General features: G+C 35.0%; 1 protein-coding gene across 4 annotated transcripts in view; it reads left to right on the top strand.

Moving 5' to 3' along the window:
• LOC138715401 (cGMP-dependent 3',5'-cyclic phosphodiesterase-like) overlaps nucleotides 1-25,511 on the top strand; it is a 127,425-nt gene that overhangs the window by 24,370 nt on the left and 77,544 nt on the right. For all 4 annotated transcript variants that reach the window (XM_069848261.1, XM_069848260.1, XM_069848259.1 and 1 more), the window contains exons 7-11: nucleotides 1,325-1,467; nucleotides 2,669-2,894; nucleotides 3,556-3,740; nucleotides 11,894-12,022; nucleotides 22,186-22,321. In XM_069848261.1, the coding sequence (XP_069704362.1) occupies nucleotides 1,325-1,467; nucleotides 2,669-2,894; nucleotides 3,556-3,740; nucleotides 11,894-12,022; nucleotides 22,186-22,321 (819 nt within the window). The remainder of the gene's footprint in view (nucleotides 1-1,324; nucleotides 1,468-2,668; nucleotides 2,895-3,555; nucleotides 3,741-11,893; nucleotides 12,023-22,185; nucleotides 22,322-25,511) is intronic.

Raw genomic sequence — 25,511 nt, 5'->3', positions numbered from 1 at the left:
TAATTGAACCGTTTAAACAAATTTTGTATGACATTTCATTCCGAAATTTCATCTCCTTACTTAGGGATTTTTCTTACATGGTTACAACCTTTGTTGTTCTGAATGATTGTGAAACTTGGACTCTCACTTTGAGAGAGGAACAGAGGATAAGTGTGTTTGAGAATAAGGTGCTTAGGAAAATATTTGGGGCTAAGAGGGATGAAGTTACAGGAGTGGAGAAAGTTACACAACACACACACACACATTTTGTTCTTCACCTGACATAATTAGGAACATTAAATCCAGACATTTTAGATGGGCAGGACATGTAGCATATATGAGTGAATTGAGAAATGCTTATAGAGTGTTAGTTGGGAGGCCGGAGGGAAAAAGACCTTTGGGGAGACTGAGACATAAATGAGAGGATAATATTAAAATGGATTTGAGGGAGGTGGGATATGATAGTAGAGAGTGGATTAATCTTGCTCAGGATAGGGATCGATGGCAGACTTATGTGAGGGTGGCAATGAACCTCCGGGTTCTCTAAAAGCCATAAGTAATTAAATAAGGTTATAACCTTAGATAAAATTATATAAGAATGTTGATCTTTATTAATTACATTAATGAATAGCCATGACAATTTAACTTCAAAGGAATGAATATTTTCACACATTATTTTTCTTTGGAACAATTTTGTGTATAATAAACCTACACCATCACTCGCATAAAAATAACCTACTAGCTTCATTGACTGCCTTTTGACGGTCTCATCTGTGATTCCTCAGTTATGGGCTTGGCCACATGTGTAATACGATTATGAAACATTCAGCTCCATGAATCGTGATGTTCGAGGTCATGTGATTGTTAGTCATCTAGCAGGAATATTTCGATATATGATCCAGAAAAACGATGATTAGTTGAATTTCGATGATAATCGAATATAATGGTAGCAAAAAATGAGATTTAGTATGAGTAGAAATGACGATAGTTACAAATCTGTATATAGAATATAAAGACCAAGTTTTGTACTAACTACATTAAATTATAGTATCATCATTATGAACAGGTATACAATGTAAATAAGTCATGTGTCCAAAGTTCATTCTACTTTTATTTTCTTCTTCCATTCTGTTATGTCTTCCCAGTCCATCTCTTCCATTGCTTCTGGGATGACCTCTCTTTCCTTTTTCAGGTGATGTCTAGTCTAGAATCTTTCTCGGTAGCCGCTGAGCTGACATTCGTCGCAGATGCTCATAAAATTATATTCCACTTTTTTTATATTTTACTGTAACTTATTACGTTATACCTGTGGCATACTTTATTAATCTTTATGCGTTTCTTGCAGACGCTAAAAGAAATGCGCATAGCTAAGAACCAAGGCATAGCAGGACATGTAGCAACTACAGGAGAAGTATTGAATATTCGTAATGCGTACTCACATCCATTGTTTTATAAGGGTATTGATGAGAGAACTGGTTTTAAGACAAGGTAAGAATTTCGCATTAAATGGAAATGTTTTCATTTTAACAGCATTTCATTAGATGTCTAGAATAAATAACTGTTCTATATTCGTATAAAGTGCTTCCATTTCTGTCTTAATCTGTATTAAGATATATTTCCAATGCAGAATAGAAAAAATACCTGTTGTGTGCTGTGAAGATGGAATAGTTTGCCATATCACATCAAAATTTGAGACAGAGTAGAAATTGTAATATCATATTTTGAATCTGCGCATAAAAATAGATAAAAAAAGTTACTTTCTTTGAATTAAAAATCCTATTTTTCATCTTCTCTTTCTTTGATGCCATTGTAAAGGTGGACTTGACTTTGTGCAAGTAGTCATTAATTGGATACTGATAGCAAGGTCAACGAAGTCCATTTTTTTAGTTGGATTTAGACCAGCTACATCCAGGATTTCCTTATCTTGAGAAGAAATAATGAAATTGGCAACTCTGTAAGACAGCACAGTGTTATATTGATTAGATTTGTTCAGCATGGTTCAGAATAGATCCTGAACTGCCTCTCATGCTCAGTAACTCAATGTGTTTTCCAACAAGACTTGAACTGATTCAGAATCGATTCTGAACTCCCAATTTCCTGCTCCAAACTGCTTTGGAATGAGTGAAATTGGTTCTCGATTAAGAGCAGGAACTGGGGAATTCTAAACTCCTGACGCATGCGCAGATGGTTGAATATGAGGTTAAGGTTAAAACACTTCGAGACTAGGCATGTTAAAATTAAGTAATTGATCATGAGTGATTTGGAAGTTGACAATGATATATCTTACAAAGAATTAAGTTCGGAAGATGAATATAATTTTAATATGAGAAGATACTCAGAAGACCGTGAAAAAACAGTTAAAGAAATGTTCCAACAATGTAAAATCCCGAAATAGTTCCGAGAAGGTACTCAACTGATGCATGTGTCGAAAGATGTTCGGTATTAGTTCGTAACGCGTTCTGAATTGCTTTTTGGACAAACCTATTCTCTTGTTTTTAGCACCAGCATCATATGTATATGACAATAACTTGCACTGAATACAGACTGAGAGGGAAGTAAGAAGTAAAACAATGAAAATTAAGTTTCATTTATACAGAAATTGTTTTAATAAGTAGCAGTGCCTTTCTACTATATCAGAACAATAACCATGGTTGTTCTAAATTGAAGATCTTTTTTTTTTACTTTTAAGGAATATATTATGCTTCCCCATTCGTAAAGATGACGAAATTATCGGCGTGGCTCAACTGTGTAATAAGAAGAATGGCCTTTATTTTGATGTCTTTGACGAAGAAGTTGCAATGGCTTTCAGTATTTACTGTGGAATCAGCATCATGCACAGTCTGGTGTACAGGAAGATCCAGGAAGCTCAGGCGAGAAACCAGCTTATTAATGAGCTCATGATTTATCACATGAAGGTGTGTATGGAAAATGAATGTGGTAAACAGCCGTAATTGCCAAATGTATTATGAATTTCAACCATTTCCCCTTTTTAGATCCCGAAATCCGGAAACTCATTGCCAAATTTCAAAGAGGAAGTATTAGCGAGCAAGAGAAAATTGATGTATATCCTTTCTAGTACTAGAAAAAGGTTGATAGTAACAACCAGTATTAATTTTATCTCTAACTTATTAAAGCACAGTAACTTCACTTCTAAATTGTTAAATTTTAAGTTTTCTTAATACTTTCTTCTCAATACTGTTTAAAGTTATTCTAATTTCTACAAAAATAATTGTGCTGCTATATCCAAAGTGCAGTTTCGTTTAATGTTTACTTATGTGTTTATTTTTTCGACAATTTTACTTAGCAATTTCAAGAGAGAATTTGACAGTACGGTATTTCTAATAACTTTTAAGTAGCAGCAATCAATGTCACAAATTTTATTGCTGATAATCTGTTAACAACGATTCTGTGTGAGATGTAATTGGATTCCGATTAAAATTCCTGTGATAACTAAAATTACTGGGTTGTTGCATCTAGTGTTACATATTTCGCCATTGATTATAGTAAATTATAATGACTTACTGCATACAGAATAACTCTTTGTAAGAACGCTGGTGTGTGGCTGTTACTCCCCAGGTGAGTGATGAGGATGTTGAGCATCTGTTGAACTGCCCCAATAATCATGACGTACCCAACTTGAGTGACTTCGGATTCTCGCCTCGCTCTCTGCCATGGGATGAGATGGCCTGTTATACTCTTCTCATGTTCCAAGATCTGCAACTTGACGTCCTGTTTAACATAAAACGTGAAACTTTGGCAAGGTGATTATGTTGGCAAACGTGTTATGTGTTCAACATTTATTCAACACACAGAGTTCATAGCACATTACTGTCAACGACCTGATTTCAGGCAGTCTCCACTTAATCCTGGTTTCTCTGATGTGCAGTCTTTTCTGAATTTTTCCTTCACTCCACCAGTCTACGTCAGTGGACTAGTAATTACCATTACATTACTAGATCTGAGGTTTGCAATCTAAAATCTAGCCCGAGATAGTGAAATTTTAAGGACGATAATATTCCTTATCTTGGCTCCTTAGAAGATATATAGTGTGTAAAAAACCAATTGTCTCTGAATGAGGGAGCTTCAGGTAAAATTTACGAGCTGTTTTTTATCGATTTCAAAAATTCACTGACCCCAGATAACCTATGCAATTATTCTTGGTGACCTAATAGTTACTAAACTTGGCCCTAAATCCAAGTGTCTTGAGATCAAACTGATCCGAGGACAATGAATATTGAAGGGATGATAAAGGATTTCTTTCAGAAGGGAAGTAAATGTAGAAGTCTTGTATCATGTTTTTACAATGACTCAGGCAAAACTATCAACCAACTTTTCCGCACTTCACTAAGTTTCCCTGCTTTATGCATATCTCTATGGGTCATTACCTCATGAGACCACATAAATTTTTGACAGGCAAGGCAGAAAACAGTAGAAAAACTGAAACAAAATAGACCTACAAATACAGTAATATTTGCAATACCCAGGAAGTCACAATGACAACTTATATGATTTATACTTAGCTTATTAACCTCTGCTATGAAAAGCATTGTTAAATAAAATAATCACTTTTACTTTCTAAAAAGACAATCTGTTTTCATGACATGAAGTCAGATAGAATGGCAGGCTAGATAATCTCGAAAAAAAGAAGTGGGGAGGGGGGGGGATTTTTGGTACCTACTTGAGACTGTTCTGGAAATTATTGTGAAGAAAAATATATGTTTGTGGATCAGCTCTAAACTGATGATACTCGCTTGCGTGACACAAGTAAACTGGTAGAAATAGACTATTGTAAGTAGTTCTCTTTTCCTAGCAGATTATGATCAAAAGGAAGTGGGATCATTTGGAAGCTTTGTTAAGTTATAAACATGGTTCCCTAAACCTGACTTATAGTTTCAAATTGTAAGATTTATTTTGTTTCATGCATGTAGCATTAATGAAATGAAATAAATAATAGGGTGTATCGAAAAAAAACTTTTTTTGAAAAATGAAGGTGGCTAGTGCGGAAAAGTTGCTATTTGTGGCAGAAAGAACGTAGGAAAAAAGAAAATAGTAATTCGACAATATCCTGTGTCTCCTCATCAGCTCTAAAGTTTTGCGAGCTTAATGCTCTATGTCTGTTTTCAAATTTTGTTTCGTAGTGCAACTCTTTGCCTATTTCTTTAAATTTACACTCAAAAATAACCCAGGGCTCACTACGAGGAGGTGGTTGCACTTCCAGCCCCATCCCTCCACCCATCCTTAGTAGTATACTCCGGTGTCAAATGTTGATTTATGCTGCATACTCAGACTTCGTTACGAAGCATGGCATTTCTTAGCTATGCTCACTAAATTATGTGAAGGGTTACTACAGCTCACATACAAGCGGAGATTCCTGTAAGCAGTTGTAAGTCATCGAGATTGAACAATTGGCCCTGGTTTCTTCCTTTCAAGCTCTATCGGACAATGGCCAGAATGAACGGCTTGGTAGATCCCCAGAAGATACTCCTGGTAAGTAGGCCTACTAAGATCGGAGATCCGTTCCACGTTAATTTTGTTGATCCAGGGTACTTCAATAACTTTGAAATTCGCCATGATTTTGTCTCACAATGGAGTAACTCTTCTCCGAAATGTCCAGAACGTGATTCTGGACCTGTAGTGATACCAGCGAGATGTTTCATGAGATAGCGGAGTCGAAGTTCATTTACATGGAGAAGACTAATTATTCGTTGAAGTGGCATTCCGATTTCCTTTTCGATGCACACCATCGATCTGTTCTTTCTTCCTGTATTTTTAGGGGCTCCATCAGAACCAAGTGCTGCTAGGGGCGATACATCTAATTTACTTGCCTTTAAAAATTGAAGAACGCTCTTCAAATCTGATGTCCATGTCCAGAGGAAGGGGAGACATATCGAATATACTTTGAATGTGGTTCTTCTAATAAAGTTATAATATTATGCTCCTCTTCTTTTTCTCGGCGATATAATCGGTTGTTCTTTTTCGCCTGTATTAGTGCCTTGTACTTTCGACCATTAAAATATACTGTTCGAATGAACTTATTATTAGGTGTTTCTTCTTTCTGAATGTTATCTACAATCTTCATTTCTCTCGTGATCATCTATTCCTAGTAGATATTATTCTCGCGCTTATAGCATAGCTGTCGCAATTAGAGCCACATCTCTCCTCGAGGTGCCTATCTGAAGGCTGCTGAAGATAATTTTGGTAGAGGCAAGCGAGCCTGAGCACCAGAAGGCTTCGATTCGAAGTCAGAATACACACTCCTTCACTCCTGTTCCGAGTGGTGCGAAGGCGAAGACTCAGAGCTTGTAACTGATGTCTGTTTTTCTCTTCCTCGGAATTCAAGTCGCACTTCTTCAGATCGATGGTGAATGGGCCTCTTCGCTTTTCTCTCTTCACTTTTAAATAGTGTCTTCGTCGTTACAATGTTGATATTATCAATAATCATATTTCGTTAATTTTTCTGATCCATTAGAAAGGATACTCCTATCAATGGAACTTTCCTACTTAACTCACATTCACAGAGACTTTCCGGGTCCGGGCACTTACAAGTGCATATATCAAACAATTTTCGACCTTTATTAATAAAAGCCTACTCATGCGCCCTTGAGGTTAGCCCACTTCGTTAGTGCGATTTCAGAATATTCTAATATTTACTATGATACTATTTCATCTTTTCCACTACTCTACGATTGCTGATGGTAGGAAGGCCTGCTGTTCTAAAAACCTCGATAAGTCTGTCGGCAGTAACATGAGCGATGTCTTTTACTGAAAGGTGTTTTCCACCTAGTTCGTTTGTCTTTAACCCTCTGATCCAAAAAAAAAGTGTTATCACATCTTTATAGGTTGGAAGTTGCAACTCTCTTATCGGTCCTGGTATATCGAACAAAGGACTCAGCCCAGTACGTCGAGTACGGAATTATTTTTTCTACTCATGACAACACGATGCATAAGAACTATTGCGTGGACTACCAAACAATTGATATGATACACGATTCACAGGAACAACAGCGATACAAACCTGGCCAGCATAGCCTACCAAATACGACTGCTGGGCAGACTCTACCCTGACTGCCAGCATCCCTCTCTTCTCTCACTTCACAAGAAGATACTGGTGCCAGATACTTCTCTTCTTGTACTATCTTTGCTAACTTTTAAAAGATCTGGTTAACGAGGGGTAGCTGTATAGGTATGCAGACTGTCGTCATAATAATTTTTACAAGAATGCGTTATAAATTCGAATCTTCAGTATTGATGCGGAGACACAAGATATTGATTAAATTTAATTTTCTTTCTCCTGCAGTCTTTCTGCCACAAGTCGCAACTTTTCCGCACTAGCCACCTTCATTAAAAAAAAAAAAAAAAAAAAATTTTCGATACACCCTAATAAATAATAAAAGAGCAGTAATTGAGAATTACAAAATCATATTAGTATAATATAATACTAGAAAGCTAACTGATATTTTGCAGTCGGGTAGTAACATAGCTTGAGAGGCAACCTCACAGCACGACAGCCAACTTCATAATACACCCCTATTCTACCTCAAAAAGTAGGATCATCCCTAAGGAAGACGAAAATAGGTTTCTGAGTGGATGTCACCATTTCAGAACTGGATTATACTTTCTCTTAAAATCAAACTCACACTCGTTAATTATAATCGTATTTTCGTATTTCATTTTATCTAGCATTTCTTTTCTTCAAGGGCATTATAATAATAATATGGCAATAGGTACTGAAACTATGACAGTGAAAGGGAGAACCAAAGTACTCGTCAAAATTCTGCTCCATAGACTTTTTCTCTACCACAAATATTTCACAATCAGCCGAGGATTGAATTGCTGTCACGTAGTTGAGTAGTTGTCAGCTGACTCTTTAGTAAAGGCAGAAGAAATAGGCGGGTTTTTGGTCTTGTGCAGAAACTACCACTCCACGCTTTCTTTAGCAGTTTATGACCTGAACAAAAAGACCTTTCTGTTGCTGCATTCGAATCTTAGTTGTTGACAAGTGCTCGTCTGTGATACTACTGTGTTACAGCTTGGTCGCAAATATACAGTGTATAATAAACAGTATTTTAAATACTACTCACTCATAATAAATACTAATCATCCAAGTAATCACTATCATGTCTCAGTCGAGCCTGATATCATAAGTCATACTAAAGGCGTTATTTATCAAGTTTGCTGTTTCTTGAAAGAACTTAAAGATTGTGAGGACATTAAAAGTGTCCTATCATCAATGCAGACAGCCACTGCCAAGACGTGTGGTGTTTCTCTATGATCGGTTCAGAGAATATGTGCAGAACGATCTTTTTTAGTCATACTTACTGTGTTATTTGTTTTGTTGAGCTAAGCCATTCTTAAGTGTGCTTCTAGTACATAAATATTTTTTTATTAACGAAACTCATTCATGTTATAACAACGTGTACATTTTCTACACACGGTAAAAAAAAATGTTAATTTTCTCACTTTAATTTTTAATTTTATCATAAAGTTGATAACTGTATAAACATTAATTAGTATTTACTATTTCAATACAATATTCTGAAAACACATAAAATAAAATACTTGTATGTAATGCTAAATATCTGATTTCTCATATTAGGTTTACTTTACATTATAATAAGTCGACCTGGTTGGCGAATTGGTATAGCGCTGGCCTTCTGTGCCCAAGGTTGCGGGTTCGATCCCAGGCCAGGTCAATGGCATTTAAGTGTGCTTAAATGCGACAGGCTTATGTCAGTAGATTTACTGGTATGTAAAAGAACTTCTGTGGGACAAAATTCCAGCACATCCGGCGATGCTGATATAACCTCTGCGATTGCGAGCGTTGTTAAATAAAACATAACATTTAACATTTACATTATAATAATTATTACTTGTGAAATGGACAAATTGCGAAATATTATAAAATGATAATATCATCTAAAGTCTAATTAGTGTAATATGGTACTATTCAGCGATTTATGTGATGAATGGGGAAAGAGAACTGACTACCATAACCCATCAGCTCCTGGCATAGTTATCTCATGAGTGATGTCTTATTGTTGTCATTTATGAGTTTCAGACCTGTGTTCAGACAGTTGACTAAACAAAACACAATATTCAGTAAATCAGGTATTTCTAATTACTAAAGATCATCATGCTAACTACACAATACCGCCATTCTGGTTGGATGATCGTCTACCTCTGTTCCAGCATGTGAACGTGAGGCCAGCAGCCTGCTGGTTGGTCTGGGTCCTTCAAGGGCTGTGGCGCTATGGATTATTTTTAGAAATCACGTTATTATTTTATTTGTTCTTTTAAGTTTTCCTATAGTGCAAAACGTGTGAATGGAGGAGTAAGTTTTTTGGGACAGGACCGTACTCCAAACAGGTTCTGAGGGGTATAGGAGTCGGAGTAGTGAATGAGGGATTCACCATACTCGCCTATTTCTTCTACCCCTAGTATAGTTCTATTCACTTCAGTAATTGAGCTAATTCTATTGCAAGTTTGCTTAAAACTAGAACCAAAATGTTCTCATATGGGTTTTTCCCTAGGCCTTCACTTACTACTTCGGATAAAAATAAGGCCAATTTTCGAGATAAACTTACCAGTATTCTCTATATGTACAGAGTGAACCATAAGTAATGTCATTAATTTCAAGGGATTATTCTTTGAGATATTTCAAACAAAAAAGTTTAATACAATTTTGCTCGTTTTTTACTTACTTCTCGAGAAAAAAATTATTTTATATGAAACATTTCATAGAGTATTTTGGGAAAACTATTGAATTAATTCCTGATATGCACAGTCAATTTAAGAGAGCAGTGTATCATGATGATTATGGTTGAAATAATTTTAGTTTTGTTCTTTAAATATGCAGAAATTTGATCTGAACAAATGTAACATTTTGTTCTGGAAAGGAATTTTAGAACTTGATGCATTCTGACAACCCTGTAAAGGTTATTGCCTGTTGGAGAGATGCAACTCGCATAATGCAAGAGATGGATTAGACAACGAGAAATGTAAATGTAACACACACAAATTTCTTTGAAGGGAAATTTGATTTCTTGTATGTAAGTTTACCGGTTGCTACTTTAAAAATTAAAGTGTCAGAGAACTTTTCTAATTGGCTGAAGAAAATGCCTGTAGTATGACAAACGGAGATTTTTTTAATCATTAATTAGTTTTGTATAATGTAAAATAAGCTTTTCTTGTTGTCTATGTTCACCGAATATTTAATTAAAAATAAATCGAACAGTTTAAAAGTAACATTTTTAGTTTAGTTTGTTTAACATAAAATAAGGATATCATATTTTTATTTTTTTCTTTAGAGTTTTAAATATTTTAAATTTTATTTTTATAACGTGGCATAAGCATCATTATTTTTATGTTCTCTAGAATTTTCAATTGAAATGTGGAGAATAGAAATATGTTTTAAATTTATTTTGAAATAAACGTATCTTATTGTTTGCATTTTCTGAACATTTAATTAAAATTACGTTGTAGAGTTTATTTTAAATTTTCCAAGATTTTATTTAACGTGAAGTGAGCAGTGTTCATTCTCTGCTCTGTAACATAGATTAAACACAAAAATTAAACAGTATATCATCTGTATTTTTTCTTAAGAGTTTAAAAACAATGTATGTGACAATGACCTTCAACTTCTCTGTTCATAACAAGCCAAGTGAGAGGGTTGTTCAGAGCAGTACAGCCTTATATACACTCCCTGCTGATTACAAGCATTCCACGATCTCATAATTAATGTATTTTAAAAGGCACATTTTTCTGCAAAAACTATTCAAAATACATCAAAATGGTATTTGACTTTTATGTTGCCCTTTACTAAAGGAATCATTCACCACAATTAATGACATTACTTACGGTTCACACTGTATATATGTCATGAAGATATAAAGGATTGTAGGAAGGCAGAGATATCTGCTTTCTTGACCTTGACATTAAACTAGAAGTTGTTAGCATCACGTGCCAGGCTCTTTTTTCACTTTTAGGGAAAGAATTGTTGGGAATAACAAATAGGAATTAATGTTGGAATCTAGTTGGAACTAATGAATTATAATTGCAATTGAAGTGTCTGGTGTACCTTTTACTTCACAATCCTTATTTTTTTTGTAAGTAATTAGCTATTAAATGGAAATTGCCTGTACTCTAAAGTATTGTTATTCTGTAACAAAAAATAATATAATAATTTTTAAACAATTTCTTCACATAGTTCATATATTAAAACAAAATATATTAAACTAAATCACATTCATTTTAACACTTATAATTCCAAAAAAAGATAAAGATAACTGAAAAATTATACTGTATAAACTACAGTATAATGTAAAATATTCTTTGTTTTTATATTTATAGATTCATAATGCTAGGTACATTATGCTATTATATTTTTGTGAGCAGAGAGGTAAGAATTCAGTGTCACTTTGCTGGTAGTAGTCAACTTTTTTTTTTATTCAATTTAATATATGCTATTATTTATGACATACAAAATATCTCATGATGCGTCAATTTTACAGCTTAATAGGAAGAAAAAGCTTTCATTAAGCCGTGAAAGAGAATGTTATGAAATTTTGACAAACATGTAGGCTACTCTTCAATCTATAAAGTGGCGAATGTTGAACCTACTGTTTTTCACTTTTAAGTGTAACACTTTGTAAAATTACTTTAATTAAAGATAAGATAATATAGTTCATTACATATTTATACCATTTGTTATAATTATGCAGTTCTCATTTCCTAAAGTATTTGCAACGAATTCATATGATTCAGGACTAGTCTTACATTATAATAATCTTAAGCTTTAGCCATATGCATCATTTTTAGTAATATTGTCATTTTATATGAAGTAATTTTACTGTTGATATTCATTAATACAATAGTTAAGTCTTTTTATATAATTTAATTGCATATTGCTTTTCAGGTTCATTCTCTTTGTAAAGAAAGGCTACCGGGACACTCCTTATCACAACTGGAGGCATGCCTTCAGCACTATTCATTTTGCATACTTGTTAATTAAAAATCTGGACCTTATAAATCTGGGATACATCACGTAAGTTCACCAACAAGAATAATATTTATTTTCCTACTTCACATGAAAATAAAAAGTGGAAATAAATATACCAAATAGTCACATAGTTACTTACTCAGAATTTATAAATATTAAACATGCAGCTCCACAGGGGTTAATTTTAGGTCCATTACTGTTTCTAGTTTATATTAATGATTTAGCCTTAATCGTAAATAATTTATCTCACGTAATTTTATTTGCAGATGATAAAAATGTGATTGTTTCAAGTAAACCATATAATCATTTTCTAAACACTTCTAATACAGTGTTCAGTTGAAAGCATAGATTTTGGTATACAACCTTGCTCACAGTGTCAGTCAATGATCCACTATTGTCCTGTATGAATGAGTTGCGATAATGCTCCCCGTGTTTATATTTTCACATCTTCCACTCATATCATTATTATGAAACAAACAAATGAACCACACCATAGTACAGTCCGAGTGGATTCAATAGCTTGCTGTAAGCAATTTTCGTTCGTAATGATTTTATATACTGGTATGGTATGTCTCCCATATTTTCTTAATTAAAATGGAAAACATTACATAGCCAGAACCAAGAAGTATTGCTAATGTTTATGACTTCGTGAAGCGAGAGGTGAAAATAAGTGAATAGTGTCGAATTATGTTTCCAAAGATTCATAACAAACACTCAAAGTAGAAGAACGAGTTGCAGAAACAACAGGAATCTTCAACAGTTCGATTTCAAGAACCTTAAATAACGGAAAGACGCACACAGAAATATCATCATTCCACTCACCAGGCAAGAAACCTCAATTAAAAAAAAAAAAACGGAAATTGATGAATATGAGAACTTGCTTTGAAGATTTAAATCACTTGGACAATGAGCCAGTCTCCCCTATTTTTCACCGCTAGTCTATTATAGCTGCTATGTTGTACTTTACACTTGGATTATAAAAGCTAGAAAAATCGCAACGAAAAAAGTAGTTTTGTTCACATATAATTTCTTAGTCAAACGTTTTCTGTTGACTTTAAATGCACCATCTTTGCGTTGAAGGTTGTATGATTAGGGTAAACGAAGATTACGAAATATTATATTACCCGATTTTCACGAAAATACAACTTTGGGAAAAGTGGTTTTCGTCATGCCATCTCTGTATAGTAATTTCACTTAACCGTAAGTCGAATTTTATTCATACGAATATTCCTTGTTTGTGCTGTAATTGTATAAATAAAAGTAATATTTTATAGCTACAATTTAATGGGTTTTATTATAAATTATAAGTGCAATGGCAATTCAGCCCAAGCCAAATTAAAAAAAAAGAAATAGTCTTTATGATTATTTATATAATGTATAATGATCTAATAAATGAGAGGGCGAAGTTGTTCTTGTTCTTGGTCATGGTGTCAAATTTTGGAGTGACTTAAAAAACTGGGGATCTGAAACAGTAGAGATGTGATAAATTTTAATATGCTAAATGACGTATTTATACTATTCGGAATTTTTACACATAGGAGGTAATAGTCCAACAAAAAACTAAGACATACTTAGGTTCTAAGGCAGTGTCAGTAGCATTACAACAAATTGTAAAAGAACTTGGTTTACAAGTAGAAGAAAACTAATCTAATAGAAGAGTAGGTATCAAGCAGTGACAGCAGTAGCAGTGACGAATATTGTGACAACATTGAGTTCATGGAAGAGGAAGGAATATCCGAAGTGGAAGAGTTGGAATATAAAACAGCAATGGAAGATTTACAGAGTCTAGTATAATTAGATACGTTCCCTGCGGTGACTGAGTGGTCAGACTTTCAGCCTGATAAGTGGTCAGGGTTCGAGTCCTGGCTAGGCCTGGTATTTTTCATTGAAAAATCCGTGGTGACACTTGTGGCAGACAGAATCCCAGTTGAAGTTTTCTCTTTTTCCCAATTAGGCATCTACATCATTCCGTCAACATTTCTCATTTTCATCATCATTCCATAGCATTCCCCAAATGCTGGCTGGTGACATACGGAGGGGCTGGCTTAGGGACGAGTGGAGTGGCTTGCTCGTAACTTGAGTATGCAGCAAACTTTTTTTTCCACTTCTACTGAAAAGGGATCCGAAGGCTTACACTGCAGCCTGAGGCTTATTGTGCTTACCATTCCTATTCTGCGAATGTGTAGCTGAATGGCTGCACTCTTGTACAAGATCAGCATGCCACACCACGAACTTAACCTGGACTATGGTATGGATGATGAAAGAATTAATGATGGCGAACACCGAAAGTTACCCAACAATTCTGCTTCAATTGGTTGAGGCAAAACCCCAGAAAAAATCCCAACCAGGTAACGTGTCCCAACCAGGATTTGAACCCGGACCCGCTCGTTTCACGATCAGACGTGCTAACCTTTACTCCACAGTGGTGAACTACGCAGCTAACCTTAGTGTAGTCAGCTGGTGTGGGTTTGGGAATGCATCTGGCTTGAGAGTTAGTACAGCAGATCGTGAAAGGTCGCATTGCTGAGTCATAGTGTCCCCCTCCAGAAAATTCCATTCCATTCCATTGCTTTTCATAATTAGATGCGATTTGTGCAAAGTCGCGTAGGACAATTAGCTCAACTGATATATTGTTTATGCTTGTAAATTCAGTTATCTGCTTAATATGTATTGTATATTTTTGTATAGCTAAATTGATTGAATTGTATATGCTTGTAAACTAAATTAATCTGCTTGCTATATATTGCATAATTTTGTATGGCTCGGCTTATAAATTGAATTAATCTGCTTTGTATTGTGTTTTGGTATAGTTCAACTGCTTGCTATGTATTGTATACTCTTTTGTATAGCTCAACTATTTCTTTTGTATTGTACATTCTTGTAGAGCTCGGTCGGCAGACTCACTTGTCTGTTGATACTGAGCTGTGCTCGGACTTGGGTTAGATTCATGTATGGTTGATTACCGAGGTTTTCCCCAACTGTAAGGCAAATGTCAGGTAATCTGTGGAGAATACTCGGCCTTACGTCATCTCGCCAAGAAATTGTGTAACTCTTGACTTATTCCACATCTTAAAGCTTCAATGCTGATGTAAGAACTGTAGAATATAATAAATGAAATGAGGTACTGTATTTTCAATAAATAGATATATAAATAAATTACATTTCTAAGTAAATTAATAAGTGAGTAGTGAATCGCAAGTAGAATGAGTTAGAAAGCGAAACGACATGCGAATAATTTGTGCCTTAATCTCGAAAGTGAAATCCATTTTGGATATTGCCTAAAGTTTAGGAGAAAATCGATTTCTTATGTTTATATGCACAGCAATGTTCCTCTTGGCAAACCATATGCTTCGTACATGTTGTAGATATTCTCAGCCAAACTTATTATTGTACACTTAATGGCAAAAAGAATGAGCCGACTCCTGGTTGATAGAAATGCTAAGTTCTCTCGTGTGGTTCACTCGTGTAAACAAACAGTACTTCAAGGCACTGCTGTGGTATCTCTTCATTGAAAGTCGTCCGTCTACAATGTAGACAACCTTACGAGCTGTGTGTGGCCCAGTGGTAGGATGATTGACACCCATAGCAGAGGTTGTGAGTTCGCCTCCCGGTACGATAAAATTATATATTTTTTAATTTTAGTTTTTAATTAATTTATTAGTTTAAATGTGAAATGGCATTTGTTCATAAACTTCGTTATGCCTGCCTTGTAAATATATTATTGCCCATCACTTGTGGGCTATTAATAGGCGAGACCTGGCCTGCATAAACAAAAATACTTGTTTCACTTCCTAACAAACCTGGACGCATATCAAACATAAATAAATAATTAAATAAACAAAAAGACAAAATAATTTGTTAATATATTAACAAAAAAAGACCTGTGGTGGGGACTAGTATCTCGTCCACAAACCACCTACGTCAACAACTGCCCTCATTCTGCGCGGCATGGAGTCCACAAGATTATGGAACAGGTTAAATTCATGGCCACCTTCTCCCACGCATCTAGAACTTTGTCCCACAATTCGTCAGCTGTCCGAACAGATGGTTGTTCTGCCCAGTTAGAGCGTAGGATCCGTTTGACTGTAGTCCACAAATTTTCAATCGGATTCATATTTGGTAATTTGGAGAATAGTCGACCGCCTCCTTGTAAACCATCTTTGAATCCAGTTGGTGGTGTGTACCAGGTGATTATCCTGCTGGAAGAAAAGTGTTCCTTCTGGATATTGTTCTCGGACAGAAGGAATCATTACATTTGCCTATATGTGTTCGTAGACTTCTGCCGTAAACCAACTGTGGATGCTATCCAGAAGTCCTGCCTCATCGTATGACATCCACCCCCAACACGCGACGCTCACGCAACCTGATCTGTTAAGTCATCTCACGAAGCGTTCATCGTATCGATGGCTATCCATACGATAACTAGGGCAGGACTATTGTTGCTACTGGAGACAATTACCTTGTCGGAGAAAATTACATTTCTTCAATTGAAGTCCTGTCGGAGAGTAACGTACGCTAGAAGGTCCACGGCATGCTCTATCGTCAAATTTTATCTTCTCACAGCTCAACGACACCGTATGACACGCTCTCTAAAACGTCTCCTCATGGTGTGTGGAAAACCTGGAAAGTTGGATGCCATCTTGAGTTGAAAGGCAGTTCTAAAGGGGAAGTTCTCAACTTCTCTCAATAACATGGCGTCATCTTCTTTATGCGCGGCCGACCAGGAATAGGACGATTCACAGCTTCATCATTCTCAATAAGAACTTTAGCCCACTCCTTAACAGTTGAAAATGGGACTCCAATTTCTCTGGCCGCCATCAATGCAGAATAACCTACTAGAACCAGGGCCTTGTTGACAGAGTTGTCTCTCTGCTATCTTCAAGCGTAATGACGAGACAGAACATTTTATTAACAGACAGGAGTACATTGCTTGAAAGAGAGAGGGAGGATTATTATTTATTAGAGTTTGGGCATATTCTAAGAGATATCGCGACTTAATATAGCTTTGCGAGACATATATGATGTCAAATTTGTATTTAAAAAAAAAAGAAGATTGTAGGAGACTCGAACCTTCAGCTACTACTATTAACTCACTCAAGAGGCCAATACCATTACGACTTACGCTACTGAGATTGTTAATATCGTTTCGGTATAATACGTGCTTTTCCTGTTCATATTCACTTCGGTTGATTTTGTATTTATCAATTTTATTATTATTTTACTCTTCAGAGACTCTGATGTATCTAGAATTAACTCTCTATTCGATTTTATAACATATTTTAGACTCTTAAACAAAATGCAACAAATTTAAATGGTTTAATTATGTGTTACCTGGTGAACTACGGCTTTGTCGAGATGAGCATCTACCTTTATGGCATGCTAGAGGTTTGGGGTGTATAGAAGATAGCATTAAATAACAGTTTTCAGTAACTTACAGTGTCAGTATTTTCGTCTTTGTAAGGTAGCCTACAGCTGTTTAGTGCTCTTTGTATCACTTTTAGAATTTTTTTCTTTTAAATTACGCATTTAATTCAACTGTATTCAAATGCTAGAATTGCAATATGAGTTCTCATGGGGAAGGAATTTTCCTCAACTATAAGAGTAGTACCACATGACTATTCCCGTACCAGTTCTTGCACCACCTGAAGTAGAGACCTTAGATTATGAACCCTCACACATTCCTCCTGAAACCGAACCTGGACCTCAAGGTGTAACAGTGGTAGCTCAGATTACCCGCTACTGTCTGAATGTCATTTGATTTCTCAGGCTGAACTTAATGATTTAGTAACTAGCACATAGGAAACATGAACACTCTTTGCAATTTTTTTTTTCCACAGTAGAGTCATTCCACGTCAAATCGCACAGCAATAAAACACGACCTTCTCGTAAATGGTAACACGACCTTCTCGTAAATGGTCGAATTTTTTTTTATGAATTCCAGACATGAAATAAGGAGACCCGTATTGTTTTATTTTCACAATTATTAATTATTTGTGTAGTTATGACTATTTGAAATTATGCAAATTATGCGCACACTGTTACATAAACCCACTTGGAACCCTGTATCTACATATAATTGAGATTTGTGGTTTGGCGCATTTGAAACACTAAATACAACACTTTTTATTACTTTTAGCCTATCAAAAATAAATTAAAAATTTGGCCTAATTTTTTAATAATTTCTTTTTCAAAACAAAATTACTATATTAAATAGCCAAGTTAAAAATCTGAAAAAAAATATAGACTTGTTCCCTGATGTATTATCTGTAAACTACTGCATTTAGAAATGTGGGATCTGCACACATACATTTGTAACAATTTATTTTCCAGAGGCATGCACGCGCTTGCGATTCCCAGCTAATGAACTGCTTGCGGCTGTAGGCTGCCCGCGGAAAGTTTTACGAAACCCACCGTTGCATATACACCATACTACAAAACAAATATATTCATTCATCAAATTATTAATACCTTAAGGAACAGTAAATATCTTATCTAAAGTTATTTTATTATTGTCAGCTTAGCTAAGAGGGGAAGCCCCTCACAGTACTGTATGTTTATACTGTAATATAGCCAAGTGTTTAACGATAGCAAGGCTGGATATGGCAGTAAACAGATGGCAGGAGACAAAATATAGAAGAGAAAAATAATCAGTCAGGATTTGATTCATGGAGTGACGTCACTTCTATGCAACATGTGTGACAGTAAAGATTGCATAATATATAACAAGTGTTTAAATCCATTTGACCTTCCTAATCACGCTTTTAAAAAGAAAACTACACTAAAACGCGTAAGTCGTGATTTATTGATAAAGCTCAATTTAAAGGAGTCTTTGAATGTGAGAATACGTGATCCGTTCTGTAAATAATCTATCAACTTCCGGATACGTCAGGTGTAAAAATGTGAAGCCGGTAGTTCTTGTGATATTAATAAATATGAATCAAATGAAAATGCGGACAGAGAAAGTGATTATCCCAGTTCTTCTTCTAGCAGTTATATGGATACAGCACTAGAAATCAGTAATATTGAGGAATTAAACAAGAGTTTGATGTCAATAGAATTCCCTATCAAGAAAAGAAAACTACAACAAAAACAATACCCCCGTGAAAAGTTTCAAAAAGTAAAAGGCTCCCTAGCAAGTAAAGTTTTTCATGTAGAAGATGCATCGTCATCCCTTCAAAAGTCAGCAATATTTTATTTTTGACGGAATGCAAAGAAAATGTACAACCTCAAAATTACATAGTTATTGCAGACTTTTCTGAAAATTATTCATTTGTAATACAAGATTCAGTACAAGGTGTGCATTGGAACAAATGCCAAGCCACAATACATCCTTTCGTACTATATTTCAAAGAAGATACAGAAATTTGTCACAAAAGTATTGTTGTCATCTCAGAAAGCATGAAACATGACACCAATTCCTATCACTTTTTTCAATCCGAAGCAATCAATTTCTTAAAGCAAGAATTCAACGATATGAAAAAAAATCCTCTACTTTTCCGATTGATGAAGTTCACAATACAAAAACAAAAAGGATTTTAAAAATAATTGCTTACCTGAAGATGATTATGGAATTAGCGCTGAATGACACTTTGCAACGTCGCATGTGAAAGATCCATAATATGGTACTGGAGGAACTGTTAAAAGACTTGCCATGAGAGCCAGCCTATACAAGATCCTATAACAACACCAAAAAAAAAAAAAACTGATTGGTCACAAAAAACATTTCTAACGTGTCATTTATATTTTGTCCATTGAATAAGCACAAAAACCACACTGAAAATTTGCAAGTCAGATACAACAATCTAAAACCAATAACTGGTACATTAAAATTACATTCTTTCATTCCATTATCAAAAGCTGGAGATTTAGTAAAACAATTTTCTTTCGAGAAAGAAGATAGGCAAATGAAAATTTAAAATGTAGTGTAAATGAAAACAAACTTTTAAAAAGCATAATGTACAAGTATTTTAAGAATCATAATAAGTAAATTAGCAGTGTTTCCTCGAGTGACTTGATCTGTACTGAGTGTAATGTTGCAACATTCACTCGATCATCCAGTGCCGATAAACCTCCCAGCATTCTTCAATGCTTCCCGTCCACTGTTGCTGCACCAACCGCTACACATTGTTTCGTAAGTAATTAAATTTCCATTAAACTATTGGAGATCCCATTGTGATTTTTCTGGAATTATTAAGAATACTTCAGTGCACCTAGTAGGCATTTTTTTTTTTTTTTTTAGATTTTTAATACGGCTATTTCACATTGATATCTAACTTTTAAAAATGAAATCATAAAAAAAAAATATTTATAATAATTATATTAAAATTAGTTAGTAAATATTTAACATAAGACAGTGCTATAAGCTTTTAAATGCATTAAAAAAAAATTAATATTAATATCCTCAGAAATATGATGCTTTAAACATTGCATTGTGCGACATTTTTAACGAATTTTAACATGCAATATTTTAAAAACATGTGGACTTAGGAGGAAATAAAATACACTTGTTGGTTTATTAGACCCATAGAGTTGGTAAAAAAAATATAAACGCAATCAGAAATATGAAGGTCAAAATTTGTATAATTTTGTGCGATTTGACATGGAATGACTATTACCAACCAACTGAAGCCAGTAGTGACTGACTCGTGAAAATTTTTGGATGTAGGAAGTTATTACAAACTGACCAGGTGGTGAATAGTATTAATTTACCACTACCTGAAAGACATAGCCTATATGAATTGTAAGAAATGCCAGACAATCAATTTGCTGAAAAATGTTACAATTAATAATGATCAAATGTTATGCAAAGTAAAGAATTTGAATTAATATCAGCTCACCATATGATCTTGGTTATTTGGCTCGCTCCTGTTGCCAGCCATAGCCAGTTAGTACATGGAAGACTTCGAGCACAGAGCCCTGGAGAACATGCGTTAAAACCAACACTTCTACTGCTATGTACAGTAGATGACACATCAGACATCTGGCCACATGGAGAAGCAAAACTTCAGGAATTCCAAGAATACCTAAATAGCATTCATCCGAACATCCAGTTCACGAAAGAAGTGGAAGAAGATGGTTGTCTCTCTTTCTTGGACATTCTTATCTCCAAGAAGTCGGATGACACACTGGGTCACAGTGTATACAGGACACTGACACATAAAGTTATACCTGAACAGACGCAGTCACCATCACCTGGCACAGAAACAAATGGCCCTGTCGACTCATCTGCACAGAAAGAGGGGGATTTCGGAACAAAAGAATGACTCTTCAGAGATCTGATACCTGCGCAAGATGTTCCAACAGAACATCTTCGGCAACAGAGAAATTATTTTGGTCCTCAGAAGGGCCTTCTCTGACAAACCACCTGCTGAGGAAAAAGAGAATACGAAGGGCATGGCATAATATATCCTGTTTTATGGTCCCAGTCGGGACTAGGAACTAGCTCCTGATTGGCCCTACTGACCACTTATATACCAGCTAGACATGATCACACTGCACTTCAATCCCTGAAGAAGATGGCAGAGCTAATCATCGAAAGCTTGGAAGCAACACTTCAACATAGTTATTCCATATCCAATGCCGGGAAAACCTCAAGTTCTACAGGCATAGATTCAGTTAGAAACTGAATACCTGTGAGACATTTTTACTTACTTTGATGATATCATCTGTTTTTCCGGCCAAAGCTCTACATTCAAAAAGACCTTGCATAGTTTATCTCATGAAAGAACTCAAATAGGAAATCCTAGATACACAGTTTATTACGATATTTGTTGACGAAACTACAAATGTATCCAAGAAGTCTAAACTTTTTGTAGCAGATGTGGAAATATAAGGGGAATTCTTTAATTATTGCATAGAATATGTTCCTAAATGAGATCTGTCACTGTCAACATTCCATTCTTATGAGCTTCAGTGTCAACAGATTTTAGGCATAGCTATACAAACAGTACCAGATAGCTAGTGACTTTTTGAAGCAGGGTCTGTATAATCTGCATAATAATGATATAAACTTATGCCAAATCACAACTTCTTTTGTGAGTAACACTATGTATTAAAATGAAATGTTATGTGAAAGTAGTGACACAAAAATATAGTATCACAGTGTTTCAAAAATACACCAAAGTTCAGAAGGAAATTTTTCTTTTTTATATTATTTCATTTGTGAATGCATTATTGAGTGTTTATATCGTAGATTTTAATGTTTTCAGACCCTTGGAAGCCCTCGCATTTATGGTGTCCTGTGTCTGTCATGATTTGGATCATCGGGGAACAACAAACTCATTTCAAACAAAGTCAGGCACAGCACTTGCTGACCTTTATAGCTCTGAAGGTTCTGTTATGGAGGTAACACATTATAATTTTTTAAAGCTATTATAAACTTCCTGTTGCCAAAGGTGAAATTCATTTTATATAATTGTTAAATTATTTTCCTGAATTTTTTGTGCTTCTTTTAATGTTATGTTTTCAACCATAATACCGAAAAATGGAACCAGAGAGACATCAGGGAAATGTATTCGCGCAATTCACTGCATCTCATTATTCACTAGTCCTGCATTTTTCTGTTCATCTACTTCTTAACTTTAACCCTAATAGACGTGATTGTCTTTTTCATTTAAACTCATTAATGCTAATTTCTACAGTTTTTAAATCGTGGTAGTCTATCTAAAGATAGACCAAATGTGGAAATATAAGGGATTTCTTTAATTATTGCAGAACATATGTTCCTAAGCAAGGTCTCCCACTGTCAACACTCCATTCTTATGAGCTGCAGTGCCAACATATTTTAGGCATAGCCATGTCGTGAAAATGAGATATATCTACAACAAAAAATTTTCATTCAAAACTTGGAAAATAATAATATAAGTCTTTGAATTTCTTGTGGAACACCGATCAAAATACCCCTCATTTCTCGTGAAAAACAACAACTGAATAGACTACAGTGGACTAAAGTGGACTTTATGTTGTCAGCAAACAGCTGGATACATTAAGATTGATTATAGGGCCTCAATGAAACCTCGCCACTGATCTCATTCCTTTGTTCCTTTATCAGAACTTTTGCTTCCCTGTAGCAGAGACCTGCATAATGGCCCAGTCCATGGGCTGCTTCCTCACTGCACTGCACTGGGCTTCACAGTGTCGCACAGAACTAGTTCGTGATGTCATCCAGCATCACCGCATGAGTCGGAGTGGACTGCTTGCTGAGCGGTTTTGTGCAGTGGGCTTGTATCAAGGCATCAAACCCAAGTTTCCACTTCTATCAGTTACCTATGAATTGAATATGCACGAACTTGTGCTTGTGTATGCAGTTCGATCAATGATCAGCTACTGTTTCAAACATTTTCGTTTTAGTTTTTGATTTCTGTTTTTCAAGATGAATTCAAATAATGTGCATCGCAAAGAAAATGCAGTCTCTCTGAGCCTACTATTACACTATCAAAGTTCTTTGACAAAGAATATGATAAAATATTTTATCAAAGATCTTTGATAAAAGATAGGATTTGGGATATATTACACTACATAAAATTTTTTATAAAAGATTTTATCAAACATAACCTAAAGTTAGGAACAAAAGCTCTCCTAACACTTGTTCCACAACAGTGAACACGTCTTCCGAGGATTTGTTGATACTAATATTTACCCGTTAAGTTTATGATTTGTTTATACTAATATTTACGTGTTAAGTTTATAACCCCATGTATGAAGATCAGTATTATGCTTGTTTAGCTACAATTAGTTCAATTATTACAATATGCATGTTGCTGAAAAAGAAACGCCTGTGGGTTAAACCTTAAACCATGGATTGCAAGACGTGATAAGAGAGGTATATATCAGAACTTATTGAAAGAGCTACAATGCGAGGACTTGAAAAGCTATACAAATTATTATAAAATATTATTATTATATAATATTAATATTATATTATAAAAATTATATATCTTGATTACACAACTTTTAACACTGTATCACTAACACAAGAAAGTTCTAATCATACACATTCCGACGTTATAAAAATTATTTATTTACAACATTTCATTTCCTTCATACTCCGATATCAGAATTTTTGTGGTTTCAACAGTCCAGTTATATTTCCGTTCCACCATATTTGTTCCAAAGTATAGAAATCTTTTATCAAAGATAACAAGCTGCACTTATATTTTATAAAAGATCTTTTTTCAAAGAAACTTTTATAAAAAAAAAAAAAGCCCATTACACTGTCGTATATTTTATAAAAGATCTTTGTCAAAGAACTTTGATAGTGTAATCACAGCACGGAAAACCTTCATCATAGACACTGGCCATGAAAGCATACATTTTAAAATACAGTCTCTCTCTAGAGAAAAAGTAATAAAGGAGGAAATAGCTGCTAGAGAGTTTAAAACAACAGAGTCGGATGGAAATTAAAAAAGTACCCTAGGGACAGTTCTTAAATCTGTGTTCAACAGCAGTGGAAAATAATTTAATTTTGTAATGTAACCGGTATGCGGGTAACTATATCCTCATGCCACACGCCAAGCAAAAGCACAACCAATGCGTGCAAGCAGGAAAGCAATTAACTGGTGGGTTGAGTCAGTGCAGTGCTGAGCAGTGCAGCAGACTATGGTGGGCTTGGAAGCCTATGTGATGGGCTAGGAAGCTGCCATGCAGGTCTTGCCAACGGTTTTCCTTTTTCTGTGATTCTGCACGTTATTCTGAGTCTATCTCTCAATGCTTCATCTTCATTACAACTTCTGTAAGTCACCCAGTCTCCCACATCGTCTTTACATTCCAATATCTAATTCTTGTCCTTTTCTTCATACCAGAAGAGAGGGAGAGAGAGTATATGGTACTCAGGATTTAATAACACATTATATTTTCCTTCTTGCTTTCCATGCTTTTGCTATAAAATATTCATAATGGAAATGGTATAATTCTTATCAGAATTAGTTTCCTTTGAATTAGTTTGGCGATTTCCATTTTATTTATTTATTTTTTTAAATATAAATTAATAAATGTGGTTTTAGAATGTATAGGTTTTCAACCTACAGCACCATAAGTTGGAGAAAGTGCCATAAAAATTTTGTAGGGAGTTCGTGAATGAGTTATTGGAAGTTACTGTACTGATAGGGCCAGATAATTTTGCAGAGTGGGCCCAGGTTCAAATCCTGGATGGGACAAGTAATTACCTGGCTGAAGATTTTTTCGGGGGTTTCCCTCAACCCATTAAGAGCAAATGCTGGGTAACTCTTGGTGCTGGACCCTGGAGTCATTTTGCTAGCATTATCACCTTCATCTCATTTAGATGCTAGATAACCATAACTGTTGATACAGCATCGTAAAATAACCAATTAAAAAAATAACTTTGCATTTTGCTGAGTGGTGTAGAAGACACTGGTGTCAGTTTTTTTAATATAATGAAGCACTGCAGTAATATTATTGCAGGCATGTGAAAGAATTAGAGCAAAGGTAGTAGAAGAAAGACTGCATATATAGATGAAATTATAATAAACATTGGGAATGAAATGATGAGAGCAATGTAATGCCATAACAAGTGATG

This window comes from Periplaneta americana, chromosome 15 (genome assembly GCF_040183065.1).
Source record: "Periplaneta americana isolate PAMFEO1 chromosome 15, P.americana_PAMFEO1_priV1, whole genome shotgun sequence".
Lineage (NCBI taxonomy): Eukaryota > Metazoa > Arthropoda > Insecta > Blattodea > Blattidae > Periplaneta > Periplaneta americana.
The sequence above is the reverse complement of the archived record's forward strand: the minus strand, read 5'-3'. Positions and strand labels throughout refer to the sequence as shown.